The sequence below is a fragment of the Bos indicus x Bos taurus genome, chromosome 23 (assembly GCF_003369695.1).
Source record: "Bos indicus x Bos taurus breed Angus x Brahman F1 hybrid chromosome 23, Bos_hybrid_MaternalHap_v2.0, whole genome shotgun sequence".
Classification (NCBI taxonomy): Eukaryota; Metazoa; Chordata; class Mammalia; order Artiodactyla; family Bovidae; genus Bos; species Bos indicus x Bos taurus.
This window is the reverse complement of record NC_040098.1, coordinates 12,421,570-12,438,443: the sequence shown is the minus strand read 5'-3', so window position 1 is coordinate 12,438,443 and position 16,874 is coordinate 12,421,570. Positions and strand designations below refer to the sequence as shown.

General features: G+C 52.1%; 1 protein-coding gene across 2 annotated transcripts; it reads left to right on the top strand.

Moving 5' to 3' along the window:
* Positions 1-472: 472 nt before the first annotated feature.
* Positions 473-16,044, top strand: CCDC167 (coiled-coil domain containing 167). Of its 2 annotated transcripts, none has more exons than XM_027525380.1 (4): positions 473-567; positions 13,997-14,091; positions 14,283-14,335; positions 15,694-16,044. In XM_027525380.1, the coding sequence occupies exons 1-4, from the start codon at positions 526-528 to the stop codon at positions 15,795-15,797; spliced, it is 294 nt and encodes a 97-aa protein (XP_027381181.1). In that variant the 5' UTR covers positions 473-525; the 3' UTR covers positions 15,798-16,044. The 2 variants fall into 2 exon arrangements, with proteins under 2 accessions (XP_027381181.1, XP_027381182.1); XM_027525381.1 differs by having other exon boundaries at positions 558-622.
* The last annotated feature ends 830 nt before the right edge of the window (positions 16,045-16,874 follow it).

Sequence of the window (16,874 nt, the reverse complement as noted above, 5' to 3'; positions counted from 1 at the left end):
AAGGATGAATAACAACAGACCATTGTCAGTTCCCAAAGGGCCAAGGGGCTCAAGATGGGGCTTCGAGGTGAGGCAGTGCTTCAGTATGGTCTTGAAGGTCCATAGTGAAGAAATGACAGAATTGAAGGGATGGGAACTGACTTCCTCAAACAGCGCAAAGTGGTCCCTAAAAGCTTGAAGGACACAGATGACGACGTGGTGAAAAAATAGCGTCTCTTGTGCTGTAAAGTGGCTTTGGGTAAGTAAGGAAAGGCATAGCTCCACCCCTGGGCGGGGCATTGTTCCTTCCGGACCAATCCAGGTACTCTCTCCCCACCGCCTTCGACGCTAAGGCCGCAAAGAAAGGTTGCCCCTCACAAACATGGCCGCACCAAGCTGGCCACGCCCCTCAGTTAGATGGCGACCGCCGTTAGTCCCGCCTCCCGCCACCTCGGCGGCCAATGAGGGAGAAGCACGAGACTTTGCACATGCGTGGCGCCACCAGTGGGCGCGTCCAATAATGACTCCGGGAACCCGTCGAGTAACATGACTAAAAAGAAGCGGGAGAATCTGGGCGTTGCTTTAGAGGTGAGGGGAGAAACGGGGGCTGCAGCATGTCGTGAACTTCTCCCCGCGGCGGATGGTGGGTCGGCCGGGCTACTGGTTGGAGGAAGGAGTAAGAGGAGGAGATGAGGGCGACGTGGGTTTGGGAGAGGGACGCGAGGGTGAGAGACGGCCCGCTGGGAGAATCGAAGGTTGCAGGGCCCGAGGGGTCACGAGAGGTGGGAACAGAAGGTGAGGGGACTTCCAGAGGGGAAGAGACTCGCGGGTAAGGGGAGCCCCAAAGAGGGCGCGGTACGGAAATTTGGAGGCCCTGAGAGGAAACGTTTAAGTGAAAGGGGGAACCCAAAGGGGGCGGGTACTCGGAAGTAAGGGGGATCCCCAAGGGGTAGAAATCTGTAGATGAGGGGACCCCCGAAGGTCAGGGACCCCATACTGTTTAGTATATCACTGGTGGCCTGAGATGGGGAATTTTTCTTCTGGGGTACTGAAGCATGGAGCTTGAAAAGTACTTTGTGAGAATCTGTAGAGGATTCGGGAATGGTGTTCTCAAAGAGCTTAAAAAAACTGCATAAGTAAGGGAAAGAAAATTGATGCCTATTGAGCAAGTGCTATTTGTTACTTTATTTGCATTCCTGGTTAATCCTCACTACAAGCCTGTGAGATTTTTACAGATGGGGAAACAAGTTTCAAGTAGAGCCGGAGTGGAAATGGTTGAGGTGCCCAAATTCAAGCACAGGTGGTTTGCCTTCTGCTGCATCTTGTTTCTCCCGGTTTATGGTTCCCTTAGATCAGCCTTTCAGCAGTTGCAGGAAATATACTGGGCACTTGTCTTCTTGAACTTAGTCCCAGTTCAGTGGTTCTCAGTCTTAAGAATGCATTGAGGATCATCTGCCTTGTTAAAAATGGGGAGTTGAATTCTCCCCCATCCCAGGTAATTCAGTAGAACTTGGGTGTGTATTCTTAACAAAGTATCTGTATTTTTAACAAGCTCCACCCATGCTTAATGCAGGAGGTTTTAGTACCACCACTTGAGAAATATTGGCCTACTCGGTAGGGAACAAGGTTGATGGAATCTTCTTGCATTGGGATGACCAAAAATTTCATTCGAGTGTTTCTGTAAGATGTGGAAAAACACGAACAAACTTTGGGAAGACAGTTCAATCCCTGAGTCGGGAAGATCCGCTGGAGAAGGAAATGATGACTCACTCCAGTATACTTGCCTAGATAATTCCACGGACAGAGGAGCCTGGCGGGATACAGTCCATGGGGTCAGACACAACTGAGTAACTAACACACAATAAAATCAAATATAGATGCTAAAATGAGATGGCACTCTGAAATGGGAAAAGCCTAGACTTTATAGCCTATATTAGGACATGATAAGCTGCTGTAACAGAAATCCCAAAATTCGGGGTTTTGTTTGTTTATAAAGGATCAGATAGTAAATGTTTTCGGCTTTGTGGGCCATATAGTCTCTATTGCAACTACAGTTAACCCTCGTTGTTCACAGATTATGTATTGTGCATTTGTCTCCTTGCTAAAATGTGCTTGTAACCCCCAAATCAATACTTGAAACGGTTCAGTAGTAATTACCAAACTGACTGAAAGCATTGGGATTTGATTCACCTGAGGCACACATGTCCAGTTACAGTCAAACAAGGCAATAGTGTGTCTTTATTTTTCAACTCTTCTGTGAGCTATGAACTAGTGTCCTTTTTCTGGTCTATTTAGTGCCAAGTTTCCTGCATTGTTGTGCTTTTGGTTGGTGATTTTGCAGTTTAAAATGGCCCTCAAGTGTAGGCCTGAAGTGCTGTTCAGTTTTCCAAAGTGCAAGAAGGCTGAGCCATGCCTTATGGAGAAAATGTGTGTGTGAGAGTAGCTTTCTCAGGCATCATTATATAATGTGCTGTTGGATGTGCGTTCAATGTTAATTAAACAACAGTATATATTAAATAAGGTCTCTTTAGACACAAGCACACAGGGTTTTGTATTGATCAGCTGATAAAAGTGTTGTGACCGGAGGCTCTCTGGAACCTAACTTGGTTCAGTATTTGCTAATTTTTTGTTGGCAACTTTATAGAACATAACTACCAAAATAATGAGACTCAGCTATACTAAAAAATAACCAAAAACTATACTTAGCACAAAAAGCAGCCATAGGCAGTATGTAAACTAATGAGTGTTCCAATAAAACTTTATTTACAAAAGCAAGTCATACATCCAATAAAACTTTTATTTACAGAAACAAGTCGTGGACTGTATTTGACCCACAGGCCATTGTTTGCCAACTCCCGGTCTAGGGTACCAGGACAGTAGTGGTTCTGCCATATTCCTTTGGTCTTGTGGTTCTGCTGTCCCCCAGAGCCTTGTTGTCACCTCATGAATGAAGCTAGGTTGCACCACACTGAAGTGTTCACTGACAGGAAAGATAAGAGTGGAGGAAGTACACTCAGTGTCTTAAGAGTACTGGGCCCAAAGTGCCCTCTCCCCATTGGCAAAGATTGCAGCTAAGATGCAAGGCCTGTAAGGGGTGGCTCGTAAATACATTCATCACCTAGGAGACCATGTGCCCAACTAGGGCTCCATTTCTGTGGAAGAAGAAGTAAGTGTATTTTACTGGACAGCCTGTCTCCTCAGCAGACTGCATCTTACCTCACAAGGTAGTTTTGAGGATTAAATGAGAGAGTGTTTGTAAAGGAGCATGTGTGACACACAATGGATAGTCAATAAACAAGGCTTTCTCATTGGTAGCCATCCTTCCATTGTAAGTAAGTTTGGACTTTATAGTTTCCTCATTGGTAACATGAAGGATTGAACATCACCAGGGCTTGCAGACTCAGTGACTATGGTCCACATATAGATCATAGATGTTCATAGATATCTTTTGTTTGTCTGATACGGGTTTTATTTATTTGTGATAATACCTTTCCTTTTTTCATATTTTTATTTACTTTCTTTGTTTTGGCTGCTTACTTGTGACAGCTGGGATCTTACTTTGGGTCTTTCTTTTGACAAGTGGGTTTTTTTTTTTAAATTCCAGCATGTGGGATCTAGTTCCCTGACCAAGATGGAACCTGGGCTCCCTGTATTGGGAGCATGAATTCTTAGCCACTGGACCACCAGGGAAGTCCCTGATGTGAGTTTTAAAAGTGTTTTGAATATGGTGATGTGCCTGCTCTCCTAGTGCCTTATACCAATCAGTTTTGCCTGTTTTTTTTATTAACCTGTCAATGTCAATATAAGTATTTACACTGGTCATCTTGATGATTAGGTTACTTTTGTTTGGATATTCTAAGGTTTGAGCTCTGCAACTGTGTGCGTGAGAAAAAACTTGGCTTCTGGCTGTCTCTTCACCTTGCTCCTCCTTTGCCCCCTGCAGATCTGAGTATTGAATGTGCTCTGGTGTTCAGGAGCAGCAGATATTGTCCTGTTATTAAAAGTCATGTGCTCCGAGCCAATGAAGTGGTGATTTAATAAAAAATGTTTGTTAATCTGGCGAGTACGGTAAAACCCCCACAAGTGAGTGATTTCAGCACCTGCAGACAGTCTCCACTTGCTGTAATGAAGCAGTTACTGAGCAGGCAGCGCTCCCCCTGAGGGCTGGCTCGGGCCAGCTGGACTGGACAGTCACCTCCCAGGACATTAAGGCATCTCTCACCCTCCCCCACTTGTGGCTCCTTTCAAAGCCTTTTTATCCAACTCATGTGCCACCTTGTGAGATCTCAGATTTGGGGAAAAACTGGCTACCAAGTTTTATTCTGAATAACAAGAGAGAATTATAATTCAGATGAGAAATCGCCACCTCTGGTACTGATTTTCAAATTGTGTGGGAGGAGGGAAAGATTGTATTTCCTTCTAAACTGATAGAAGGATTCTGCCTGAGGGAAAGCTTGCGTTTCAGTCTCAATGGATAGGATTTTGGCTCACATAAAACCTGTTAGTTTTTTAATTTCTGATAGTAATGACCTGTTATTTGGTCATTGTACTTTCCCGCCACAACTGGACCATTCACCTTGGTGTCTTTAAATGTTTCAATAGTCTTAACAGATGTGCAGTGTCTTGGCTGACATTTAGAGAGTTGGATCTGGTGCCCAGTACAAAAAATCTATCAGTTTGGAAAACTTTTAAGCTACAAGTTACAGAAAACTGACCTCAGTGACCTAAAAAAACAAGAATACACTTTTTTTCCCCCATCACAAGAAATTTGGAGGGAGGTAGCTACTGACCTTAGTTCAAAAGGTTAGCTATGTCAGGGCTGGTGTTTCTGCTTTTTCTTAGCTGTTTCCTCTGTTCACAAGATAGCTGCCACAGCCCCAGTCATCATATTCAACTTTAAGTCAGGGAGGAAAAGAAAAAGGAACTATAACACTCTTTGTCCTTTTTGTCAGTGAAGCATAAGCTCTCTTGGGAGTCTCCCAGCTGACTTCTGGATCATCTCTTTGCTTAGAACTGGAACATGACGACTTCTGGCTGCATTGAGGCTGGAAAAGTATCTTTGAGCTTTTCTAACTTCTATGGTGGCACACAAAGGAGGAGGGGCTGGGAATCAATGTTGTGTTGACCAACTAACAGTATCTACTAGAGGGAATAAAAGTGAGTGGTAGTCATTTAAAATTCACTGGAATTCTTATCAGAGAAAGAGGCCAGGATCAGTGATGGTGAAAGACAGGTGGTAGGATGAGAGGAAAAATTGACCAAGGCAGGATGAGCACCAGGAGGAGAGGAGCCTGGACACTTGTGTTTGTGTGATGTCAGCCCCCGCTGTGAACTCCCTGAGGGCAGTGAGAGGCAGCAGCACTGAGTGTGGCTGAAGACCGTCTCGGTTCCGAAACAGGCTGTGTACAAGGCTGGTGCGAACCTACCAGCTTTCTAAGACAAAGGTTAGAAGCAGCCTAGTGGGCCATCAATAAATATTTACTGAATCGGCCTTGAGAGGCTAGAGGAGGCATTGAACCCTCACCTCTTGACTTCTGGGCCCAGTTGACTGGTTCATCGGTCAGAGGTCAGGAGCCCACAGTGGAGCAGGCATCTGGACACCGCCTTGCTGGCTGCCGCCCAGCCAGGGGCTTGGAGAAAGGCTTGAGGCCTGTGGACACAGTTCAAGGGCGACTGACCATTAAATAAGCCTCACCTGCTGCCAGGCACAAGCGACAGGTTGCCATTGGGCAGGTGATTTCTCTTGGGCAGCCTGTGTCTGGCTCCACTCCACTTGACGGGGGTCAGGAGACTAAAACCTCATTACCTAACGCGGCTGGATGTCAGCGTGTGTGGAAGTGGCTGTTTGCCAGCATCTTAATTAATGAATTCATAAGGCGCGGGGTAGATGCCAATTCTTAAAAAGGGCTCTGAGCCTTTCAGCGATGAAGAGGCTTTTGCTAATTTATCAAAAACTATATATTGGGGGCAAGAAGAGAAAACAAAGCTCAGGTGTTCTGGCCCAGGGACGACTGAAGGCTCCAGGCGCAGACTGACATGGCTCTGCTTGTGAGCTGCTCAAAGGCCAGGGGGTCTCAGAAGGCTTCAGAGCTCGTGAGGGCTTCAGCCGGGCCCCCAAGTTCCTGACCTGGGGCAGGGAGTGACTCTCCAGAGAAATGACCAGCCCCTTAGCTCTCTGCTTTTCCTGAAACTTGTTCATTGATTACAAACTGGATGGGTTTGCTGTCGTCTGCCCAGCCTAGCAGAGAAACTTCTGGTGATTTGGGAGCCGTGATGGAGGTTTCTGTTTTCTACCCTCAGAAAACAAAAGAGCCTCCTCCACGGAAAACATCCCTTAGGGGCTATCAGGGTAATCCGTCCTCTGGGGTTTGAGGCTGGTCCCCTGGAAAATCAGGGCCCGTGACCCCCACGTGAGTTGGCTGTGTGGCTTCCAGGCCCCAGATGGAAAGCCGGAGACCATCTGTGCTGGCGGGCTGGCTTCTCTCCCCATCATAATAAACGTCCTGGGGCTTCCCTGACGTGTAAGAATGAGTGGGTTTCCAAAAATCCAGTTCCTGGACTGCTGGGGCTGGAGATGAAACAGTTGACCCCACTCTTCAGGCTGTGGATTGTTAACAAGTAAGAAGAAAGGCTATGGGGAAAGAAGAGGTTTTCAGGCCCAACTAGCCCACCTTTTTCCTTCTCAGACACGTATTTGTTCTGTGCGCTTTGTCAGGGTGCTTTGGCAGCATAGGTCGTTTGGGGGAGGGTGCCTCGGATGTCTGAAGCTCAGAGTTGGAAGGTAATAATTGCCTTCAGTGTGAGGACATGCTGGGCTCCCATCTCACTGTCTCCAGGCAAACAGATTTCAGTCAGGTTCTTCCCTCACAGCAAGTATCTGTTATGTGGACAGAAACCAAGCAAAGCCCTTGTACAAGATTATTCAGAACAGAGAATCTGTTAAAGCCAGATCAACAAGCTTAGATGGGCTTCAACTGGGATGTGTAATGATTTTGTTCCACAGAACCCTTCTTTGTCATGAATGTTTTCATGAGGGATTTTGGTGAAAGAGCTTGAAGTGGTGGAAAGAGCATGAGCTCTGAAGCAGAAAAACACCGATTCAGACCCCAATTCTGCCACTTCCCAGTGCTGTGACCTAGATGGGTTTGCATAAACACACAGGAGTTTGCTCCTCTGTAAAAAGGGGAAGGTCCCTTTCTTGCAGAGTTGATGCAGACATTGGGGAGCATGTGGGAAGCTGCCTACAGACTGGCCCAGGGTGTAAGTGGAGGTTTCGCCTAAGAGCTGAAAGTGGCTCCAGGCTGGTGGCTCTGTGTGTCCCCCTGGGCTGGTGGCTCACAGCGCTGACTCCCACCACCACCCCCTCGGGTACCGGCTGTGTGACCCTGGACAGGTTACTTCATCCCCGTGGCCCAGGTTTCCTCATCTGCAGGATGTGGGTACTGACACTTCTCCTCACCGCCCAGGGTTATTGTGAGCGTCCTGTGAGGGAGCCATGTGAGGCGTTTAGAGCAGTGCCTGCCCCCAAAGTGCTGGCTGCTGCCAGTATTACTGTGGACCTTGGGCTTCCAGAGGCTGCTCTGACTGGCGCGCTGCCATCCAGACACATGTAAGTCCATGATTTGGCTTGGGCTCAGGTCCCTCGACACCGTGCTCGTTACTGGGTCTTGGTACAGGAAGGATCTGGCCAGGCCGGGGTAGGATATGTCCCGTGACCACTGCTTGACCCCTTAACTCATTCTCAGCCCCTGTCACTCATAGCCCAGAAGCTCCCAAGAGCAAGGCCGGCAAGACTGGAAACGACTTCCTAAAATCGGAAAGCACAGTGGCTTGCCTGGCAGCGCCAAGCCCCAAGTGTGCCTCTGCCCTTTTCCAGAAGAAAGTCTGGCCCTAGACAGCGGCTCCTTAGGAAGTGGGCGGGGGCCACCTCCCGGGCTGTCGGCATGTTTCTGGGAGCACCATTCAGCACCTTCAGTAGGAGAATCTTCAGTGGGAGAGCCACAGCCTGCAGCTTGTGCTTGTTAGCAGACCTGGAAATGGCCGCCCGTGGGCTTGGCCTGACCAGGATGCTGAGTGCTTATCCTTCCCTGCCCCCAAAGGGGCCCCTTCAGTACCAGGAGGCTCCACACTCCTGAAAAGATGCCCCCTGGGGATTCTGGGAGAATTTTACAGTTTCTCTTAACACAGTAGTTTTATGGCATATAGGACCCCAGGGAGACTTCCCTAAAGCTGTGAGGATAGGGTGTTATTCCCCAAGTCAGGTGGCAGAGGCGGTTTTGCTTAATACTGAACTGCCTGCAGGGAGCCCAGAGCTGCTTCTGACGGAGGGGCCCTGGCCCCGATGCCAGCCAGCAGGAGCAGTGGCCTCACTCGGCTGGGGCCGGGGCCTGTTCTGACCTTAGCGTCTGCCTTCAGAACTCCGAGATCTGCTGCAGGAAACACCCCCGCCTCTGGGGAGAATCCTTGGTCTTACACTTTTCCCCACTGAGCCTGCTCCTCTGCCCACTCTCTGAGCCACTGCCCAGCCTCCAGTCCCCTAGCCCCAGCTTGGGTAAGAAGGGCAGCAGTTCCCGTTCTGATTGGAGGAATCCCTCGTGGGCCTTTCTGGTTAAAGTATTGAGTTGGCCAGAAAGTTCGTCCAGATCTTTTCATAAGATGGTACAGAAAAACCTGAGCAAACTCTTTGGCCAACACAGTATAGACTTTCTGGCTCCCGTCTCCAGGACCTCCCCCGGGGCCCTCAGTTCCCCACTCCTTGAAAGATGCTCCCTGCCTGTCTCCTCCTCCTTCCTCCCCACACGGCTCAGACTGGCAGTCTCCATGGGTAGGTTTTAGCCACTGCTGGTCTTGGGGTCAAGAGCACACTTTACTGTCAGGACAGGCTGCCTGTTCACCACCTGTTTCCCGGCCCCCTGAGCTGCTTGCACACAAGTGTAGACAACACCTAGCGGGTGCTTGTGTGGCGTGCCAGAAGGCAAGCAGTGGTGCGGGGCTCACACCACGGCCTCACTGATTGCTCGGGCCCCTGTGCGGCCATGCTCTGCCTACGGCCTGAGACACACTCTTCATGCCCCTGTATTAAAACACACTTGGTCTTCTGAGTTTAAACGTAATGCATGGACACTTCTCTCGTCCGTGTTACTGTCCGCCAGGGGCATCCACTCTCTGCTCCCACACAGCCTGAGTGAGGGCCTGCCTCAGTGCCCACCGTAGCTGTTCCTGTACCTGTGAGAGTCACAGCCAGCAGACTGCTCCAGGGAAGTCCCAGAACTGAACCAGTGGGGCAGCCACGCTCCTCCTGCCGAATGCCTGCTCTCTAGCCTGTTGGGCAGGAGTCCCGGGAGCCTCCCTGGCCTCCAGAGTGTTATCTTCCCTTCCCGTCGGAGTTGGTCGGATCTCTGATGGAGCCTCTTTCTACCTGAAGTCCTGGGCTTTGCGTTCCTGCTCCCAGTTTAGCTGAGCACCTGGCCCCAGAGAGCCGCAGCTTCAGGAAACCTGGGCGCCAGCTGCCAGCCCCCAGCCCCCACCTGCTGTTCTGCATCTTCTCAGATGCCCGCTGGGGCTCAGACCACGCTTGAGTCTGTTCTGCCCCTAGCCGCTGCTCTTGGCCTCTTGACCTCTGCTTCCACCAGGCCCAAACTTTACAACGTGGCACTGGCTCCAGACCAGCCCAGGTTCATCCAGGGCCGGGTCATAAAATCCCCAGTGCACCGCATCCCAAGCCGGCTGGGGAGGCCGGTCTGGAGGCATGGCTGTTCTGAGGGCCGCCCTGCGGGCCCTGCTGACCCTCCGTGGACGGGACGGCCGTACCTGAGCCGAGGGGCCCCCTCCGGCTGCTGCCAGCCAGTGACCAACGGGGAGTTCACTCCATTTCACACCCCTGTTTCTTGCTCCTCTTACTCTTGCCACAAATTAACTCAATTTTCTTTTTATTCCCTAAAGATCTAGTTGAAAACCATTCTCTAATAATGATAGCAAACACTTGTTAAACCTTCACTGTGTGTGTGAGACACTGTTCTAATATTAATACCTTACGTGTATTGCTTTGTATCATCTTCACAACTCTTGGAAATAGGAAGCATTATTACCTTTGTTTTATACTCGAGTAAACTGAGGCACAGAATTAAGGAAGTCACCTAGACGTAGCAGGTGACTGGCGAGTCGCCAGAGTACAGCCCGTACTCCCTGTTACCACACTTCTCAGGAACTACAGCCCATACTCCCTGTTACCACACTTCGCAGGAACTATAGCTTCAGGCCTCCGCGCACTTGGTCTTCCAACTGCTTGCCCAGCTCTGACCCTTATGCTTCCAGAATCTTCTTGACATTTGTCTCCTTATTCTGGTCCTAACCCGTGTTTTCTGTCCTGGTCCTGGCTGTCCTGTCCTCTGTTGCCTTCAGCCTGGTGGCAGAGAGGAGGCTGATCAAAGACTATAGATTTGTTTGGGGGAATCTGCGAAGCGTGTTACCTACGTGCTTGTCACTGTTGTCTGAAAAGCCAACTAGAGGCTTATTTTAGGTCTTGTTTCCTGGGTGCCCGCCCGTATTTCAGGTTCCATCTTGCTGGGCTGGCTCTGCTCTGTGGCCATGACTCCCTGACCCCGGTCACAACGTAAAAGACGCATCTTGACCCTCCCTCCACGCCTGATTGGCAGCCAGGAGCCACCAGAAAATGTACTTACTTTTGGCTCTACTTCCTGGGTCTTCGTTGCAGTGAGCAAGGGCTACTCTTTGTTGCGATGTGCTGGCTTCTTATTGCAGTGGCTCAGTTGCCTCATGTCATGTGGAATCTTCCCAGACCAGGGATCAAACGCATGTCCCTGCATTGGCAGGCAGATTCTTAATCACTGAACCAGCAGTGAAGTCCCCAGGTCACTAGAACTTTTGCACCCATTATTATGGCTGCTTGAGAACCGGCTTCTGCTTCAGCAAGTGCTGCAGGGTGTTGGACTGCGGGGGGCACCTTCTGAGGATGGGTCTGGGGCCTGCTGAAGAGCCTCCCGCTGGCCCCAGACTGCCCTCGCTCTGCCCACAGCAGGCAGCTGGGTTTAAAGGAGAATTTGATGTTTAGAAGGGAATCAGAGAGAGCTGCAGCAGGCCATAAATATTCATGGAGGGAGGTTAGAACTTGAGTCCCTAAAACCTTGATTTGTGTTAGTCTGTTTATGCTCATTAAAAAGTGGTAAGTGAAAGTGGGGTATTCATGGAACTGCAGATAAATTGGGCTCGTTGAGATAAAGGCCTCCAGCCGCCAGCTCCACAGGCCCTGCCTAGAGCGTCACAGCAGACTGGTGTGCCCACTTGTGGTTTGCCAACCTCAATTTAAAGATTTTGCTTAGCATGATAAGTTCCTGGCCCCCGGTAGCCTTGTAGAGGTATTTAGGGATGGAAAGCCCCGAAATTCCTCCACAAAATGACATGCACACCAGGGCCTGGCCAAAGGGTGGCAGGGAGAAATCTAACCTAGCGCTAATACTTGCATGGGGTGGTCCACAAAGTATATAATCTACGTGCATGTACCACTGCTTCTCTAGCTTCTTTCCGCTTCTGTGGGCATGAGGGGAGGGTTTCAGACTCCAGGTGCTAAATGAGACCTAGCCCCGCTCATTCCTCCATGGCTACAAACACAGGGACTGCAGCAGGGCAGGCTTTGTAGTGGCCACAGAGGAGACAGATGGCCACCACGCCTTCTAGGGTAGGAGGTATACAGTCAGCCTTCCTTAGAGGCCAGGCATCACACACATAAGTGGAGTGGGTTGATCTAGGCTAGGTGTGACCCTGGGCTGCAGATTTATATCATCTACCCAAGGGGCTCCCACAGTTTGGCAAGATGAGGTTTGGACACCCACAGCTGGATGACATAATATGCGCTTGGCTTCATGAGAGAAGGATTGGCTCATCTGCCCAGGGAAGGAGGCAGTACCTCTCCAGCCAAGGGCCGCAGAAAAGGCCTCATGGAGGAGAGAGCACAGCAAGAATTAAGCTTTGTGTGGGACCCAGCATAGCATTTGGTGCCTTGATTTTGGTTTCTGCACCAGGAAATGGAAACCACAAGTCTTAGGGCCTGAGGGGCGGCTGTGTGTGTCAAGGGTGCTGCTGTGAAGGGCGGGCCTCACGGCGGCCTGTCACCTGTTCCTCTTGGCTCCGTCCCCACTAACCTTCACATCAGGCTGTTTCCGTTCCCCGAGCCTGGCTCCCCGGCGCTGGTTTCCCTACAGCGCGTGTTCAAGACGGCCTTTGGCCTCCCCAGGCAAAGGCCCATCTCCTGGCTAGGGCTGTTCCCAGGACAGCCCTCCCTTTGGTACCCACTAGCAGGAAATACGGAGAAGGCAGTGGCAACCACTCCAGTACTCTTGCCTGGAAAATCCCATGGACTGAGGAGCCTGGTAGGCTGCAGTCCATGGGGTCACTAAGAGTCGGACACACGGTGCGACTTCACTTTCACTCTTCACTTTCATGCACTGGAGAAGGAAATGGCAACCCACTCCAGTGTTCTTGCCTGGAGAATCCCAGGGACGGGGGAGCCTGGTGGGCTGCTGTCTATGGGGTCGCACAGAGTCGGACACGACTGAAGCGACTTAGCAGTAGCAGCAGCAGCAGGAAATGACACAATTAACCAAGCAATTAACTCAAGGCTCTGCAGTGGCTCCCTCCCACAGAGCCTTGCTTCCAGAGCTGGAGTTGGTGGCAGCTGGGGCTGCAGGGAAGGGGGTAGGTGGTGTGTCATTTGGGCTGAGCGTTGGGACAAGGGAAAGAGGCTGACCCAGAAGGACCAGGGTGGATACGGGCCAGGAGGAGGGGCTGAAGGCCCAGAGTCTTCAAGGGCAACTGACACTGTCCCCAGAACACTAGGGATGCTGGAATTGGTCTGCACGGTCATTGATTTCCATCTGTACAGGGGCCACTCCAGAAAGGACTGGAGCAGAGAGCTGGCTGAGACCTTTAAGGAGAGGGGCGTTCTACTTTGACTTCTCAGTAAAGTCCTCCTATCTAGGGGACCCAGTCTCCCATTTGTGAAATCAAAGTGGTATTTGCTATCCCTCCCCCGGTTGTGGTAACAGTGAGTGAGGTCATACGGAAAATCAAGCATGAGCTGGACCCAGGGCACTGTTCAGTCAGCTGCTGTGAGGGACACAGGGCCCCCTGAACTCCCACTGACTGCAGTCTAGGCTCCACCAGCAGGGCAAGAAGCAGCAGGCCCAGACCCAAAGAGGTGGCCGATAAGACACCTGGACACAGATGGACACAGGTGAACTTTGAAAGCCAAATGCGTGACACCAGGACCTTGGACGATCCAGTCTAGTACTTCATAAAGCATGTCCCCATAATTCAGATTATTTCCCCAAGAACACATCTCTGAAACTATAATCAAAATAAATGGGAGAACGGGCACCTTTGGCATGTAGCCTTTCAGGAGCTTAGCTATTTTACCACACGTTACAGCTACCTTGATGCTGGTCAATGCTTTTGCACAAAAACCAAGTCAGAAACTTTTAATCTGTACTTTTAGTAATTTTTATTGAATCTCATGGGAAAATGTGTATTATTACAACTTGGGTTATTTTAAAATGAAGTGTACCAATGTGAAGAAATGCCTCTGCTTTTTGGCCCCTAGACGTCTAATCACGCATGGAGTGCTTTGGAAAGGCAGAGGCTGCCCGTATCACCTCATTCATTCTAGGATCTGCCTGTGTAGCAGAACTTGCCACATTCAGGGCTCTGGTTGTTCCTGCTGTGGGGCCCAGCTGGGGACACAGCTGACTGAGGGGCTGCTCCTGTCTGCCCCATCCCATGTTTGGCCCGGTGGGTCAGGGCAGCTCAGAAACCCTGAGCAACATTCACAGGGCTCAGGCTGTACCATGTGGACACAGAGGACAGCAAAGCGTGGATTCGGGGTGTGGATGCTGTCCTAAGACTCCTAGAGACTCCTTCCTCCTCATCCCAGGATCCCAGCTGTCTTGAAAACTGGAAGAGTCTGCCACCCATCTCTACCTGCTGGGTGTGCTGTGTCTTTCAGATCGATGGGCTGGAGAAGAAGCTGTCACAATGTCGGAGAGACCTGGAAGTCGTGAACTCCAGGCTCTGTGGGGTGGAGCTGAGCTCAGAGGCCAGGTGATGCCCCTCCCCACGGCCCCCACCCCTTCGTATCTGTCCCTGGGTCCTGACCTTCAAATTCCACCCCTCACCTCCCCCTGCCTCCAGAGACCTGGGCCCTTTTTCCTCTTGTCCACCCTGCCCTGGCGCACCCGCTGCCCCTTGGGTGGGAAAAAAGCTTGAGCTATTTTGACCTTCCCCCCTCACAGGAGGTCTCTGGAGAAGGAGAAAAGCAGCCTGATGAACAAAGCCTCCAACTATGGTAAGAAAGCTTCCCATTGCCAGCCCCACCCTCCAGTCCCAGGATCAGGAACAGGCAGACAGCCTGGGGAGCCCACAAAGTGATGGGGGTCAAGGGTGCACTTCAGGAGGGGGCCAGCCCTCAGGAGGCCACAGGACTCCACTGAAGGCCCAGCAGCCTAGGAGAGGAGCAGGGTTGCTCTTCTGTTCCAAGGGGGACGGAGAGGCCAGAGGATCTGTTCTCCCCCTTGGGATCAAGGGGGTGGTTGGAGCCAGGCTGAGATCCCTCCCACTCCCCTGACTTGGGAGGCCTGTTCTGGCCCTCTCCTTGCAGACCTCCATTCCCTCCCAGGAAAACCTTGCGATGGGAACGATGGTAATAGGGTCTTTGGGGTCCAGGATGGACAATGAACCTCCCACGTGGGTGCCGTGAAGGGCTGCTGTGGGTGAAGCGATGCTGCCATCTTCTGGGTGCCGGGCGCCGAGCCAGGGGGAGCCCACACCGGGCCCAGAGCTGGAGGGTGGCCGCTGCCCCCCACCACCCCGCTGCCGCCCTGCCCAGTGGCCTGGGAGGTAAAGGGTCTGCAGAGGCTCCTCGGGCTCTGTTGTAGTCACCCTGGGGGGCCAGAGCTGGCCCAGAATCAGCCCTAGAGTAGTTTATACGGCAGGGAACCTCCCTGAGGAATTTGAACGAACACCGTAAGCACGGTGCGTGTCACATACCCCTGCCCGGGTCCTGTCTGGCCTGCCCAAGGCTGGTTTGCACATATCCCCACTCCCTCACAGAGGGAGAGATGAGACCTCAGTTCCCCCCTCAAAGCTGGCAGTTTTCACACAAAATTGTAGCATTTATCACTCAGTTGAGCCCTCACAGAGTACCAGCCACCTCTGTGTCATGAAAGGACACAGCATGGCTGTGGATCAGCTGGGCTGGCATCCTCCAGAGGCAGCCTGACCACCCCGTGAGCACAGACGGCCTCCGCTCACCATCACTAGTTCCTGCTTAGCTGGGCATCCAGCAGAGGGCAGACTGGAGCACTGCTTGTGTGGCCCCACCTTTTGTCTGCTCCCCAAGGGGGGCCCAGCTGCCCTCAGTCTCTGCTTGACCAGATAAGACACCCCGGAGGAAGGGGCGCCACGGGGCCACCCAGGGACGAGCCGGAGGACCCTCCTGGGGAGGCCACGCCACCACCTCACTGGGCTCTCAGGCGTAGCCCTTTTGGTGCCTCTCCCACACATGCTGTCTTCGGCTGCATTTGGAGAGAAACAGTTGAGCAGCATTGGGGCTTGGGGCTTTTTTGGGCCCAGCAGCTACAGCCACAAGGTTTTGAGGATCTGTGCTGATCGAGGACACCTGTCCACCACCTTTTTTCCTCCCAGAGAAGGAGCTGAAGTTGCTTCGGCAAGAGAACCGCAAGAACATGCTGCTGTCTGTGGCCATCTTCCTCCTGCTGACCGTCATCTACGCCTACTGGGCCCTGTGAGGCTGCGATTTCTCCGGTCAGCCCTGGCTTCCCCTCAGCTCCGTGATCATAGCTAAGCAGGCCCTTCGAGCCTGAAGAGGACCAAAGTACAAGGCTGTTTCTCCCTGACCCAGACATTGGAGCAGGGCTTCATGTTGGCCTGGCCCCTCTCACCTCCCATTCCCGCTGTGGGCTTGGGGCTCCAGAAGGACTTCGTGCTGGCTTAGCCCAGGGGAAAGGCAATAAAAGAACCTGTGTGCCGAGAAAATGTCATGACCCGATGGCAGTAGGGTGGCATTCAGGATTCAAGGGAGGAAAGGGGCTGTGAAGGTAAGCCCCCAACCCAGGTGGGGAATAAGGCGGTGACAAAGCACCTGCTCAGGCAGAACCTCAGTGGGAGCCACATCGAGAGCTTGGGCTGCTGGGCTGAGGCCGACCTGGCACCACTTGTCCCTGTGCCCTCCAGACACGGTCTGGCACCCCAGTTGGTGCCTGCCTGTGATCACAGCAGAAAAAGTGCAGCCTGGGGACTCGTGCTTGTGTGGTGGTCCCACTGGAGGGCAGAGTTAATCCAGTATCTTCAAGAGGCAGCAGGCCTGGTGAGGTGTGGCAGAGCCAGTGGGCAGCCAGGGCCACAGTCACGACCAGACAGGCTCAGGGTGAGTGGCCAGGAAACCTGGCAGAGTTTGCAGGAGGGGCAAACGCAGACCACCCCGCCCCTGCTCACAGCCTCTCCAGCATAGGCGCCGGAGGCTGGAGCAAGGCCAAGCAGGGCAAGCAGAAGGATGCAGGGGCTTGGGAGCCGAGATCACACCAGTTAAGTCAGAAAAGCCGGGAAAGGCACTGCCTGGGTGCTCAGGCCGTGGAACGTGAAGGACCCACCCAAGCAGTGTGTAGGCAGAAGGCTCTAGGGGAGGACCTGCTGGGTGACAGGACGGAGAATGCGCCTACAGCAGAGAGGGAAAGGCACCCGCGGCCTCCAGTGCAGATGCAGAGCCATGGCTCCCTCCCCATCTAGTGGCACTAATTGGTCTGACGCCTCTGTTATTTTAGTCGCACAGACTGATCCCGGGTTGTCACGGTGCCACTGGGAGTAGC